General features: G+C 54.5%; 2 protein-coding genes across 2 annotated transcripts; one reads left to right on the top strand and one right to left on the bottom strand.

Annotated features, from left to right (window-relative positions):
* Nucleotides 1-3,211: 3,211 nt before the first annotated feature.
* On the top strand, nt 3,212-12,170 carry CORC01_05629 (uncharacterized protein; the record flags this gene model as incomplete). The annotated part of the gene is made up of 2 exons (XM_022617271.1): nt 3,212-3,341; nt 12,103-12,170. The coding sequence occupies 2 exons, from the start codon at nt 3,212-3,214 to the stop codon at nt 12,168-12,170; spliced, it is 198 nt and encodes a 65-aa protein (XP_022476285.1).
* A 1,017-nt stretch (nt 12,171-13,187) lies between these two features.
* Nucleotides 13,188-13,766, bottom strand: CORC01_05628 (uncharacterized protein; the record flags this gene model as incomplete). Its single annotated transcript, XM_022617270.1, has 2 exons — nt 13,188-13,430; nt 13,647-13,766. The coding sequence occupies 2 exons, from the start codon at nt 13,764-13,766 to the stop codon at nt 13,188-13,190; spliced, it is 363 nt and encodes a 120-aa protein (XP_022476284.1).
* Between the last annotated feature and the right edge of the window lie 374 nt (nt 13,767-14,140).

Below are 14,140 nucleotides of genomic sequence, written 5' to 3'. Positions count from 1 at the left end.
AGGCAGGCCCATCCCGAATGCGGTTCCCCAAACAAACGTCTTGGAGCTGTGTCTGAAATTAGGAACCGCGTATCCGTAGATACCCAAACCCTAAAGAATCCAAGACAAAGCTGCGCCGACGAGGGCTCTAACCGGTTCCATTGTAAGATCTTCATCTCTTAATGTCTAGGTCTAGAGATTCCCACAGCCTAGCTTTCCCGCGTTTTCCATTCTATCTAGCTCTTGGGTAACACCCACGTTGCTCATCTTATCCATTTCACATACCTAGGCAGGGTCGTGGGATAGGAAACGGAAACAACTGTCGGGAAAAAGCAAGTATATGCTGACTGCGGCCCCCATCCTGAACCCTACGTCAGAGCCAAAGACCCGTTTTACGTCCCCTTGCCTGGATCCCCCCCCAGTCTTAGCCATGAACCGAACCAAAAAACCCCATCGCTCCCTCCAAGAGACGTGACCTACATACCCGAGCCAAAGCGCAGACTCGCAGCGCCCCAAAGAAAACGAGAAGAAAAAAAAAAAGAATTCTAGACCATCCGTCATTCCATCTCAGCAGGGCTGCTGGCGCTGTTTCTGCCCGCTGCCAGCCAGCCCGCATGACACCCAAGAGAGAGAGAGAGAGAGAGAGTCCAGAACACGGACCCCCAAAAAGCAGGCCAAGCCGGACCGCCGCCCTCCCGCGGGCGCCTCGCACCGGCCCTCTCTCACACAACGTTCTTCCCTACATCCAATGACACTAACTAGGTTTTATCCTCTCTAGTTGCCATTCCTCCGTTATTCCCAAGTATCCCGTGGACCAACTTTCGGCATCCCGATACCTCCCGGACCCCATCCCATCCCCAGGACCAGCAGCTGACCGAACATCCCCTGGAGGAACGCGGCCTCACGCCCCCCCCCTCTTCCCTCGCTCTTCCCTCCCTCCCCGTACGCCGTGACACGGTCACGGCCGTCCCAATCTCCCCCCCGCCCGGTTCCCGGTCCCTGAACCTGCAAGTCTCACACCGAGTTACCATCGGCCGGTCCCCGAGCTCCCTCCCCCGCCCCTCTCCCCTCTTTTTCCCGCCTGCCGGGCAACTCCAGTCTCTTATTCCCCATTCCTGACATCCGTTCGTACTTGTGCGCATCGCATTCGGCACCGCACCGGCTTAGCAACGCAACAAGTAAAAGAAGCAGACGAACCAACAAAAGACGCCAAGAGGGGTGTTCTCTGGAAAACGAGTCTTACACAGTAAATGTCAGCCAATCTAATCCACTCTTCCTACCCCTCCTATCCCCAAATTGCAGGTTTCAAACCAAACATGCCTCCTCTCGCCGTTCCTGATATCAATGGTCTCCAGACTTACACGATGAACCCTTTCCACCAAAAAAAAAAATAATGGACTAGGATATGGAAGCACAGGGCGCAAAAATTAGAATGAAAGCCAACAGTCCATACTCTTTGTGTAGTCTCTATCTAGTCTCTACCGGTACTCTCTGTAACCACCCTTCTCACCAGGGAAAGGGGAAAAAAAAAAAAAAACCCACCCCCTCCCTCACCTCCGCCTACCGTTCTTCCGCAGCGGCGTCTATACCTAAACAGTAAGAAAAAGCAAATATTCAAAGCAAGCCCTCCTTCCCCCCGACTCCACACTCACCCTCTCTCTCTTGAAAGGTCTGAACTCTTCTCCGGTCCACCACAATAACTGCAGCAACATGGAAAGTAAAAGTGAAAAAAAAAAAAAAAAAAATAATACAACCCCCCCCCCCCCCCCCCCCCCCCCCCCCCCCCCCCCACCCCCACCCCACCCCCCCCCGGCCCCCCCCCCCCCCCCCCGCCACAAAAAAAGGAAAAAAAAAAAAAAAGGAATTATACAGACTGCCCTGCCCTCCCCCCCTCCCCTTCCATCCCACAGGGCATACCACAGGGTACCGCAACTCGGTCGAACCAAAGAAAAAACTTCCCGCGAGTCCACCCATTCACTTCACTCCCCCCCCGTCCTCACCAACTTACACCAACTATCCCAAGTTTCCCAAACCAACCAACCACTCATCATTCAACCCTTTTCCACATTCCCTTCAAGCAAGGATGGCCGATCGACGCAACCGTCCTCAGCCCGCATCATCTAGCGTAGCTTCACATGAACAGGAAGCGGAGCACACCCCAGCCGCCTCGCCTTACCTGCCTAGCCCACCACTATTATGGCACCCAGAAACCAAACACCACTCGCCAGCAGCGTTCCCGTTCCCGTTGCTTGCCCTGCCCTGCCCTATCCTGCCCTGCCCTGCCGCCCGCCGGCGGGTGCGGTGTTCGTCGCTTCTGCCGCTGCCGTTCATTGTCCGGGGATCCACTGCCGTCTGTCAGACAAGTTGACGTGTCAGAATTGACCAAAGGAGCACATCAACCGTCCCAAAAAAGCAACAAAAACTCATTAAAACCCCTTCCCAGCCCTTAGAAGAAAAAACAAGCAAAAATAAAAAAAACGAGCCTACGCCTCCTCCCGTTGAATAAGCAAATACCCCACCAATACGGCAAGCAACCCGTGTCCCAACTCCCAAGAACTCCCCCCCCCCGCCCCAGAAGAAAACGAAGAATACATCCGTACTCCGTACATGAAAAATAAATCACTTTCCATAGCCCATCCGAGAGACATGGCAGGGGGCATGTATGGACAAGGCCCCAGAGACCGCCCCCCCAATCTGCCGTCAAACCCCCAGCCCAAGCCCCTTTCAGAACGCGTGATGATGTGAGGTCTAAGAATTCGAAACATCGATCTCGAGAGTATGAGGGTCGTCCTAATATATCGAGCTCTGCCGGATCTGGAAATGTACTCGTACCGCACTGCCCCCAAAAGGGGACCGGGGGAATCTTGGCTAACCTTGTGACACCCCCGTTCCGCCTGGCAAAAAATGTCCATCTGGAATCTGTATCCGCATCTCACACAGATAGAGCTGTGTCGATCTTTGACGAACCAGTCAAGCCAGTGAGAGGACGATTTGCGCAATCGAAACCGAGGGACAGCCCAGCAACGACAACCAACGCGGCCGCACCAGCAGTAGCAATAGTAGCATCTTGTAGATCAAAGCTGGTCCTTGGCTCTCTCTGCCCTTCAACCCTCCCCCCCCAGCCGCTGGCCGGGTTCCGCATCTATCGATGCAGTGATGCGCAAGATCCGATGCGGGACCCTACACCATCTAACCCCCATTCATCCCTCCCTGCCCCCTTCCTCTCGTCAACATGCCCACGAAAGGCCAAGATCCGCGCGCCGCCGACGCCGCCGCCGCCGACCGTGCGGCCCAAAAGTCGCCTCCTCATCCCGGGGACCCGCCACTCTTGCGATTGGGTCACCCGGAAGGAAACCTCCTCCGTTAGGAAACGCAAGAGCGTGCCAACGGATGACCGGTGAAGAAGTGGATCAAAAGAAGGGGGGGGGGGGGGGTGCGGTGCTCAAAAGAAGCTGTCCACCTGGCATACAGGAAGCTATCACCGACATATGCAGCCTAGGGACTCTTCCGAAGAAGCGAGAGAGATAGGTGACCAAACTGCAGAGTAGCGCGCCTCTCGTACAACCTACATGTGTCGTCGACGACGACTCGCGTGCTTCTACAAATCGCGTAATCGAGACGAGAACCGATTCTCTGGGTCCTGGCTTTCGGCTTCGGCTTCAGGTGAGCCGTGATCAACAAAAAATCTACGAGGCCCCCGGCCCCTTTAGACCCCTTCCTCCCGAACCGACCTCCGACCACGTATCAGTGCGGTTGTGGCCTTGGACAAATATCTTGGCCTCGACAATCCGAGCCAGGCCAAACCAGCAGTCCTCTTCGGCGGATTCTTGGCCACTAACCTCCCCATGCTTTGCCACATGCGAAGAGCGCTAGCATCATCGTGGCTAGAGCAGAGGCGCGGTAGTTGCTCGTATAGCAATCAATCTTTTCGCGAAAAAAACCTTCTCTTCGTTGGCCATACCCAACGGGGTCATCCAACAAGTGACTATCGGATTGGGTACGAGATGCCAGTGCCCAATGTCAGGCCATATCGTGACTTTCTTCAGTGTCGTGCCTGAGACGATGTCACCCATCACACCCTGACTAGCAAAACTCACCGCACCTCGGAAGCTGTGACTTGATGAGCATGAGGCGGACGAGATGGGTCGCCAGTGAGCCTTGACAGCCCCGTCAAATGCTACCGTATCAGACAAGGCGCCGTCGAAACATGCCTGTCAATAGATTCTGTCTCGGAGAGGATCCGCCTTGCGCTGGGGCCGATCCGCCGGAAGCCCTCGGGCAGTAAACGCAAAGTCATGAACAACTGCCGTGAATCCTCGTTAATTAGCAGGTCGCCGAGCCTTTCATAGTCGGTGGAGTCTCATCATATCCCCTTAGGAAGGGGAATGGGCCCTAAGCAGACGAATGAGTCAAGGTCTCGGAGGGAAATAAGGTAAGGCCGGGACGACAAAACGGGTTGGGATGCTAGGTATGACGACTGACTTCAACGCTGGCGAGTGGTTGAAACAACTCTTTCGGGGAATCGAGGCAATGCTTGCTCAGTGACCCCGGCAAGAGATCGCCGTCATGAAGAACGCGCCTGAGCACGGCCGCCGTAACTATTGTGTTCAAGACCGCGATCCTGGATCATTGGCATTTCCAATCTGTCTACTAGGCGGAAAAGTGCAAAAGATCGCCGGCCTCACTTACAGCCGGAAGTCGAAAAGCGAAATGCCACAGAGCACGCGTGGATGATGACAAGGAAGAATGAGGTAAAGATAGTAAAGGTGCCCCCAGTCCGAAAGCAAGACAGAAAGAGAGAGAGAGAGACTAACGAGAAAGAGTCTGGTCCATGACAAGGGACTTCGGTCAACGTGGGGGAGGATAAAGTGATGGAGGAAGACAAAGTCAATAGTGTCTCGCAGAATCACCCAAAACCGATTGGTATTCATGCTTTGCAAAGGAACGAAGGCTCCTGATTCGTTTCCTGTTGCCATTCCCACACAGTATGACCATGATGTAAAGTGGAAGGTTCATGACCTGAGTGGTTTGGCTCGCGACCAGGTGATTCAGGTTGAGAGAAAAAGCAATAAAAATGAGGCCTTGCAGGAGACGTGTTCTGACAGGTCATTGGCAGCAGCACCTGGACACCTGCGGATGTCTCACTCCACCCACACAGGGCCGCCGGCAGGGACAAGAAGGAATTTCCCGCAGAGGGCCAGATACGGAAATGCCCTGTTTGGTTCTGCTAGATCTGGCCTCATATGGTGCTTTCGATCTCAAACAATAGCGTACGGCTGGAACGCTATTCGTTCCCCGGTGGCGACGAGAAGAAAGGAAGAACAAAATACCGGGTGAGCGTCAGCGAGATCTCAAAGATATGGCGGAATGGGTTTCGAGAAGCGACAACATCTTGCATCATTTGCAGCGTTCCTCGCATATAACGACCTTGACTCTGCGCCCGCGACAGACTGAATAGAGACAGCCAGTCATCTATGTGCACCGTAAACCTCCCATGAAAGGTTCCAGTTCCCGTGATCATATGACGGCGCACCTCCGTCGATCTAGACGGGCGAGCACCTGAGGAAAAAGCAAGCAAACGGGCGTCCAGATTAGGTCGTTTAGTTTTGCCGACAGGCCCAACGTCGTAAGGCTGAATAGCGGGAGCTAGGCACATTGTCAAACTGGTCCGGTGCTAGACACCTTTTCTTTCTGACCAGTCAAAGAAAATGGTTGTCGGAGTATTAACAGAACCGCTGTACACATGGAATCGGTACTTGTCGTGACGTCTGGCATACATTCTGCCCTGCGATTCAACTGAAGACTCGCTGTACCGGTCAACATGTGTCGCTGCTATACGCGGTCGGCGTCTGGGATCTTAGTGGACATGAGGCGCAGAGAAGGACGGTCTCCATGATTCGGAGCGGGCGCGCGGTATGCAGTACGGTGTTCGCAATTGGTGCAACAGCCATGCCTGATTCGTCCTTGTAACGTTGGCCGTTGGTGCGCAATAAGGAAAAGACAAGGAGGGGGGAGAAAGGAGCGTTATGGCCGTGGTCTGATGTCGAGAGACGCCAACCATTCAAGTGCGACGGGATACTCCAGGCACAATGCCAACCCTCCCGACAAATCGCCGGGGTAGAAGAATTGAAGGTGGTGATCGAAGGGCGGCGGTACGCTGTCGATGCGGCCAGCGGTTTGAAAAATGTAAAGGGTGGCGCTGCCGCGAGGGCCGAGGGGTCAAAAATGAAGCATACCGCCAATGTCGCACTTCGAACCGAGAAACTATCGCTCCTCACTCGTGACTTGTAACTCATTGAGTCCTGCATCGGCATGGCCAGCCGCATTGCCGTAGAGCCGGGACTCTCTCGCCTGCTTGCGTCTGTCGAGTCAGCTTCGTCAGCCACTTTGCCCCCGGACCACGACCTTTGGCCATCATCTCGTCGGATACTAGGCGGCCAGGCTCAGTAGGATCTCACATGTTGTCATTGCCAATCGGTTGGTACTAAACATGATCGATCGAGTGACGAAAGGATGTGATCCTGTGTGCCTATCAAGCAGGTGAGGTGTTGAAACCACTCAAAGCAACGTTGTATTCCACGAATGGGAAATGCCCCAACACAGCGAGCGAGGCGAGAGCGGTCGTAAGATCCAGGGTGCCAAGGTTCCAATCCAGCGCCTGCTGTCGTTCCTCGGCTGAAAGGCTAGGTAAGTACAGTTAGGTCTCTTCTCGAACATGGCCCCTCGCACTGTGAAGGAACTGTCGATTCTCATGTGAAGTGATCCATGGGCCGTCACTTGTTGGAAGTCGCTTGCCAGAGATCCGGCCGTGGGTACGTCCGTAGTCTTGGACTCGCGCAACTTGACGTCGCCTCAATGGCCGGGCATAGCGCCGTTTCTGTACCAGATTTCCGTGGGCTTGCGGCGTGGGGTTGTTTCAACGGGCGAGCAATCGACTCGGGCTCTTTCTGACCTGATCTCGTTGCCGAGACCTGGCAAGAGCATGGGGCTGCCTGTCTCGCCAACCACTCTAATCTCCTTGCCGGGAGGGCCTTGAGTGTGTTAACCACATGGCCGGGAAGCGGGGTTGACGGCCTCTTCGGGCGCTAGACAATTTCTTTTCCAGCTTCTGACACTGCCGACGAGACGCTGGTCGCTGGAGACGCGCCTGAGCCTGCTGATGACTGGAGTTGATATGCCGATACACCGTAGTTGTGCCCCAGGAGTCGGACCATTTTCTGCACCATATGTTTGGCTACCGTCGCCCGAGAGCTGAGGGTATAGATGTTAGTGCCGATGCAGTCACTCTCACCGGTCGGGCTCCCTGGTCCATAGCCCCCTTCGATCCATCATGGATGGGGGGTGAGTGGTATTGTTCGTGACAGGTTATTTGCCAGACTGAAATGCGAGATGATGGTGCGCGTGTGTGTGGATTGCGTGGCAGACCGATCTCCAGATCAGACGATCGCACCATGAGCCAAGCGTAATTGGCATGTCAGAGCCAGATCCTAGGGAATCGCTGACGAGGGCCGGGTGCATCGCATCTAGTGAGCGCTTCAGCCCGAAGGCGCTGCTCCTTACTCGAGATACTCAAGGATCAACGATACGTCGAATTCTGCGTCGACGCGCACCCAGGTTTGCGGTGTTGTGCACAGGCGAGCTTGGGGCGGTGGTTGCAATGAAGAATTTTCTCCCAACCTCGCTGATCCGCCGAGGCTTGTTTTTGTCGTTGTTGTTAAATACGTCTGACCAGTCACTCATAAACACACGGCAGCTCGATAATCATCACGCGCTTTCAACCAGTGTGGGCGGGCAGTAGTTGTTGCGCATCTGTACTGCTCCAGCATTCTGTCGGCGAATTTTGACGGCCATCGCGCAAGGCGCATTCGCTTGGCATAGTGTGGGCATACAGGCAACGATCTTCGCGCCAGTATCTTTTTGGGCTTCAACGTAACCACGCGGCTTATGGTTGCATGAGCAGTCACCGATTGCAGGGACGGCAGATCATCAACTGACCAGTATGGGCATCTTTTGCTGGTGTGAGCGAACGATCGAGTGATGGTAAAATGCGACCCTACCTATCAATGCAACTAGGACGGCATATTGACGGAGTGATGAAGCAAAGAAAGGGTAGGGTCATCCAGATCCTATCGCGGACGGGGCAGCACCGATGGCCTCGCTTCGGGTCAGCCTGTCGTCTGGCCCATGAGCTTGAGCCACATGGTGAGTCGTGAACTAATTAGCTGCCATCGCCTCGGACTCGGGACCTGCCTGACACATCCTTGAGCAGCGCCAAGCAGCGACGCAGACGTGTTTTGTTCTCGAGAAACTAAGGTCGGCCGCACTTTCAAGAGCCTGGTGTGGTCATACCTCGTCGCATGCAGCCCTCGTGTGTGCAATGCGAAAGCAAAGCAATAGATGGAGGGATTGTGGACACCTGGTGAGATAGAAGGGAATGACGGCACATCGACGGCCACAGCAATCCGTCTGTATTGTGGGTGGCTGCATGTGTCAACTGCAATGTGACTTTGGATAGCGGCCCGGCATATCGACCCAAGGTCGGTGAGGCGGCACTGGCTTGCGAGTCGAGCTGCCAGCTACCTGCGCCGGGATTTGAGAATGGGGATCTGTATATGGAGCTGGAAAACAAACATGAGTACAGAGTAAATTGAGCATGATCTGACATATCCGGCGGCAGCAACGTAGCTGGGCCGAGTCGAGATGAAGTCCTGGGGTATTTAGCCGGTGCTAAGGGGCCGATTCATTGATCATCGGTCCGACGCCATTTCAAGCGGCATCTTCTCCGAATGACTGTGGTGCTCATAGATTATTGGGATTAATGTCGTCAACGTGTGGTCTTGATGGGAAATCCTCTGCACTCTGGTGTGAACAAGGTCGGAGGGAATCGAGGAACCCGTACCATGGGAAACTACACAGGTACCGCATCGCGACTTTTGGATACTTGAGGAGTACATCCAAACCCATGTCGAAACAGCGGAAACGACCCAGTGGAATAGTTGAGATGTGATGTTTTGATAGCGATGGCCGGATCTGGCACATGGCCCAATAAAGCGGAGCGAGGCGTATGAAGGTGACAGCTATGATTTGCTCTCGTAATGGAGATGGCTTCCTGAAGAGGCAGTAATCCCGTTTAGATGCTATTGGATCGGTGTGCCTCCATCGAGCGGAAAGTCAATCGAGTAGCGTATAAATGTGGTCGACCGGGGAGTGACGTGGACCAGGGCTGGTGTTTTATATCGGGTGGTGGCAAGCCTGCATGAGATCGTGAGAAACGCGCAAGATCCCGCAAGAGACGCCGAGGTGTCAGCAGGCGATCTCGTCCATGGGTAGGCAGCGGACGCAGCGCTCACCGAAGTGGCCGTGGCCGCGAAACTTGTGCCCAGATGCTAGACGGTCTGGCTCCGCTCCTCGCAGACGAGATGACCAACGGTGACGGCGGCAACAGGGAATGCAAAGAGGGGGGAAAGGGGGGTGTAGGCACATCGCGCGACAAAAAGAGAGCCACTCGTCGAGCCAGGCTGCCGAAAGGAGATGTGCTTGCTGATTTGGGAGAGGCAGTGACCACGGCGGATTGCTAAGAGGATTGCAGGTAGCCTGAGGTAGGGTTGCCTGGATGTGCAACGTCGATCCCATCTTGGTTGGTCGTAGGTACGCGGCAAGACCAGGGCATAGGGAACTTGGCAGGAAGCAAGCGGCATAAATCCTGCAGATGAAGTGAAGATGCGGTAAGGAGATCAGAGAGGCGATAGACTAGGGTGTGGCGTGGATGTGTTGGGGTGCTTGCTGCTCGCCTCTCTACAGAGTATCCCCCCCTCCCTCTCCGGCCATCAGCACCCGGAGATGCAGGCCATACGTCCGTTGCGACGCCAGGGTTGAAGCCATGTCAAGCCGCGACAGGCACTTGTTGCTGGCGCCGGTGCAAGAATCACGGCATCTCGGGTCCTCGAGTGAAACGGGTACACCTCCTGATCTAAAGTGCTTCGAGATCTCAGCCAGAGGTCGCATGCCCGGTAATATCAAAAGGTCGGGGCTCAGGCCGAAAAAAGACCACGACGATACGATAATGGGGAGCAGGCGGAGGAGGATGAGACGAATATGATGGTCCGTGTGAGCTCTACTTCAACTCTGCATGTACGGATATGGATGACAGAGTATCCGAACTCTGTCCAAGACTCGGGGGGCCTCATTGTCCATACGCATAATGCGGTTGATTGTACGGATAATGGCGGAGACGACAGCGGCGGCCGGACATGTGCCTTTTTTCTGCCCGCATGTCAAGGGCGCGTGGATGGAGAGAGAGTCAAAGCTGGAGATGTGGGCCGCTTCATCGGAACCCGCTGGTGAGGTAGGCGCAGACGATGATCGGTTTGAGGTTCCGTGATCCTGGGTAATAGTACCAGCAGGGCAGCATTGAGAAGGAATATCGAAACTTCGATCGTGGAGAGGGGGGTGGTCGGCAGGTTGGGTTGAGCCCTTGCGAGTATCCGTACTGTGTACTGAGTAGTCGGGAGCCACAGTGCGTGAGAGCGTCTGCCTCAGCAGCGAGGACGCCGAGGAGTGAGGAGAGGAGGAGGAGGAGGAGGAGAAGGAGGAGGAGAGGCCACCAACGGGTGCTCGGCCGTTTCAACTCTAAACTCTTTCGAGAAGGAAAGGTGGAGAGGTGAAGGGCAAGCGAGATCCCAAGGGGACGTCGGGAAAACGCCATTTTGGCATCCGCCTCAGCTGTCAAATGACGGGAACACTCCACCGTGCAGGGAACTAGCACAACCACCCGGTGGAAGCGCAAGGTACGAGGGACGTGTGGCGGAAGGGGGGACTCTCGCAGGTACCGGCACCTTCTCAGGCTGCCTTTTGCGCCGTGCCCCTTCCAAGATTTCAACGGTCGAAAGTAGCGATACTTGTAAGCCCCACGTGCAGGTGTACCTATTTCAAAAAGTCAACAGCAGCCCACGCACATCGACCGGGCCAGGGAACCTTGGAAGGAGTGGGCAACTGCCAAAAGGGCAAGAAGGGGCGAGGGGGTAGACTGTAGCGGGCATCAAAGCACAATTCCGTTACCAGCACCAACCTTGCCCGTTCATCTGTCTACACGAGACGAGCGGAAGCCAGTGAACCTTAGTTGATAGATGGTGGATCTGGAGAGGAGGCGGTAAGGCGAGTCCGAATAGCGTCCACTTGTTATAGCATTGAGGAATAGAGTTATGCTACCCAGACTCTGAGGCGGGTGAGGTCCGGTGCTCTGCTCAGGTACTGATACTGTAACCGCAAAGCGTTTTCTGACCTCGGATATTGCTTCTCTGCTGTCGGCGTGATATTCTCCTGGTAACGGCCCCGGTACGAACAGCCCATGCGTGTTTCTTGTCTCTCCACTCAGAGCTCCAAAGGGAACCGAGACATCGTCCATGAGCTCGATTCTGTCAAGATCAATCGACCCGACTAGCGGCTAGCCCCATGATGTGATGATTTCGAAGAGGAAATAGACCAATCCTGGTTGATAGTGATGGTCAGCGACAGGGGACCGGCATAAACAGAAGAAGTGGAGAATACCTTCTCTTTTCCTTCTCACCTGCTTCCATCACTCGAGGCTCGAGCGCGCGAGGCAGCATTTCAAATCTTTTCAGTGGATGCATACGAAATCATACCTACGAAGGTACCACAGAGACGAAATCGGAGGGGACAGGTACCTTCCTGTCTCCCATGCATAAAGACCCTCAGGGACAGGGAGGCATGATTAGCACAGCGCGGGACACGCTGTCCGAGGCCGTGGCGGGTCCAAAATCATGAACTTTCTTAGATTGGGGGGATCCAACCGATGGGGGCAGATGCAATCTGCTGGAACCTGCGCCGACTTTGAAGTGGACCAAAGCCGCCTCGAGAGAAAGACGAGTGTGCCGTAGTCCTGCTTCGACGAGCTGCATCTGTGATACCACGGGTCCATCGGTCTATGGCCGCCAGTGGGAACGACATCTGGACTCTGGCTCCAGCCTCCAGCCCATATTTCCCACAAAGGGGGGACTTGCATCGAAGAGAAGAGCCTCGCTATACTTGGACTGATTGTGACAATCTCAATAAAGCAACGATCCTTCTGACGCCGAACTTCCCTGTTGATGCATTCAACCCCAGTACAAGAAGACCTCCTTGACGGATCAGAGTACCGTGGCTACTCTGTATTCTATGCATGGCTTCCCTAAAGAGGGAGAAGCTTTGTTCGGTGAACCAGGAGCTACTGCTGACGACAAGGTTCGCATTACTTCACTCAATCTTCTGTTCGTCTTTCAGCGGAAGCCACCTGCGTATGAAGATGCGCTTAAATGTCTGGCATAATGCAGACCTTCAACGTCGCCTTATCGCGAAGAGTCGCATCTGCTGTTCGAAATGGAGGCTCTGTGGCTCTGCACCACCGATGACTTTGGAGACTGTGCTACGTCCGATTCGCACAAGATCAGCGAGATATTGCGAGCCACCTGCATTTTTGCTAGGCTCAGGAGTCCCAAAGCTTGAAGCACGTGCAACTTTAATGCCCTCAAAAGTAGCCGAGGTTGACAGAGATCTTTGACAATGTCATGTGAGGTCATCACCCTAAATGTTGTACGCGGACTGGTGCCGGAGTGGATCCTAGAGATTTCAGGGTAAACACCCCCGGAGTGAGATCCGGCATTCTACACCTCTTTACTAGGCGAACCGAAAGTTGTGCTGAGCACCGTTGCGACAAACAACCAGGCTTTGGCCAGGCAAGCGAGCGTTATACATGCCTCCGCACAAGCATTATCGAGTGTGATTGTGTAACCACCGGCGGGGTAGAGTGCTACCTTACGTCGAATGAGGCAACGGGCCGTTTGGTCGTACATCAGGGCGCATATCAACGGAAGCCTTGCCAGCGAGTTAGTTTTGTTCACTAATCACCTTTCTGATGACAGTCATAGGCAAATTTCACCAAGCCTCGCAGGACAATGTACGTTGTCGACCTTTGCTGGGGACCGCAGTCATCTAATGAGGCTGTGATTCGCAATGTCTAGGGCTGCCTCGACGTCTTTGGGCAGCCGCACTCAGCATCAATTGTCACCCGAAAGTGCCCTGCCAGAATCGATCGTCCCGACCTACCTAGGTTAGCCACGTATACCCATGAGGGGCTTTGCCAAGGTGGAAGCTTCAGTGTCACAACTGGCGAGGGAGAGGGGAGCACACAGGCTATAGCGGTCGCATCTCCGTCAATTGAAGATGTTAGCAATAACTGAAGATGTAGTAGGCTTTGCAAGGCCAGGTACTGTACAATTGGAGCCTGTTTCCGACGTCAAGTTTTGCTGGTTCGAGAGAAGCTGCAGTCCTGGTAGTATCTCTGTCTTTTCTCGCGTGGCCGGGCATCTGACCTCGTCCACGGTTCGGAATGGCACCTCGCGTATCCCGGCATCAGACAGCTCCACAAAGCTGCCGGGCTTGCTACGAAACGTACTCTTGATAGGCAAGGCTTTATCGTTTCTGCGAAACATGAACCCTGAGTAAGTCGAAAATCTTCGTCGAGCAGGCGAATTTCATCCGAGAGTTTCACAGGGAGGCTTGCAGACGGAAGCTCGTCTGTGCATATTTGATTCCGTATCTATATCGGACATCTTCTTCGCAGCCTCTGGCGGAGATACTCAGGTGCGGCTGATATTCCGTTGCGCACAGGCGATGATTCCAGACGCGATAATGGGGGGCCTGGAACATGTACGAATATAGGAGACATGGCGCCAGCAATGTGACAGCCATATCCCAGTGCAGCCAGGGTATGTGAAACCTGATATTGACATTCCGTGCCAGAACTAGTTATGTTTGGTCTTCTGTCGACTCGCCGTGGGAGGCATGGTCCCCAACTTGACGGCAGTCCTGCCAAGTCGATCTCTGAGATGATGACCGCATTGACTGGGAATTGGTGGTTGGGGCAACGTCTCGGACGGGAGAGGTTCCTCGTCTGTGGAACAGGAATTGGGCCTCTGCGGTGTAGAAGTGTCAGAGTGCGGAACAGAAGGAAAAAAAAAGAAGGAAAGAAGGCATCGCATGTATCATTACCGGCCTCTGCACGGCGCAGTGTCGTCGATCGCGAGAGGCGGTTCAGAGCGACCATCTATGACGCCGTCGGTGACGCAGGATGGACCACCAAGTTACCTCGTAATCGTTACCAATC

This window comes from Colletotrichum orchidophilum (genome assembly GCF_001831195.1).
Source record: "Colletotrichum orchidophilum strain IMI 309357 chromosome Unknown Scaffold_39.1, whole genome shotgun sequence".
NCBI lineage: Eukaryota > Fungi > Ascomycota > Sordariomycetes > Glomerellales > Glomerellaceae > Colletotrichum > Colletotrichum orchidophilum.
Note: the sequence above shows the minus strand (reverse complement) of the source record. Positions and strands in the feature narration are given on the sequence as shown.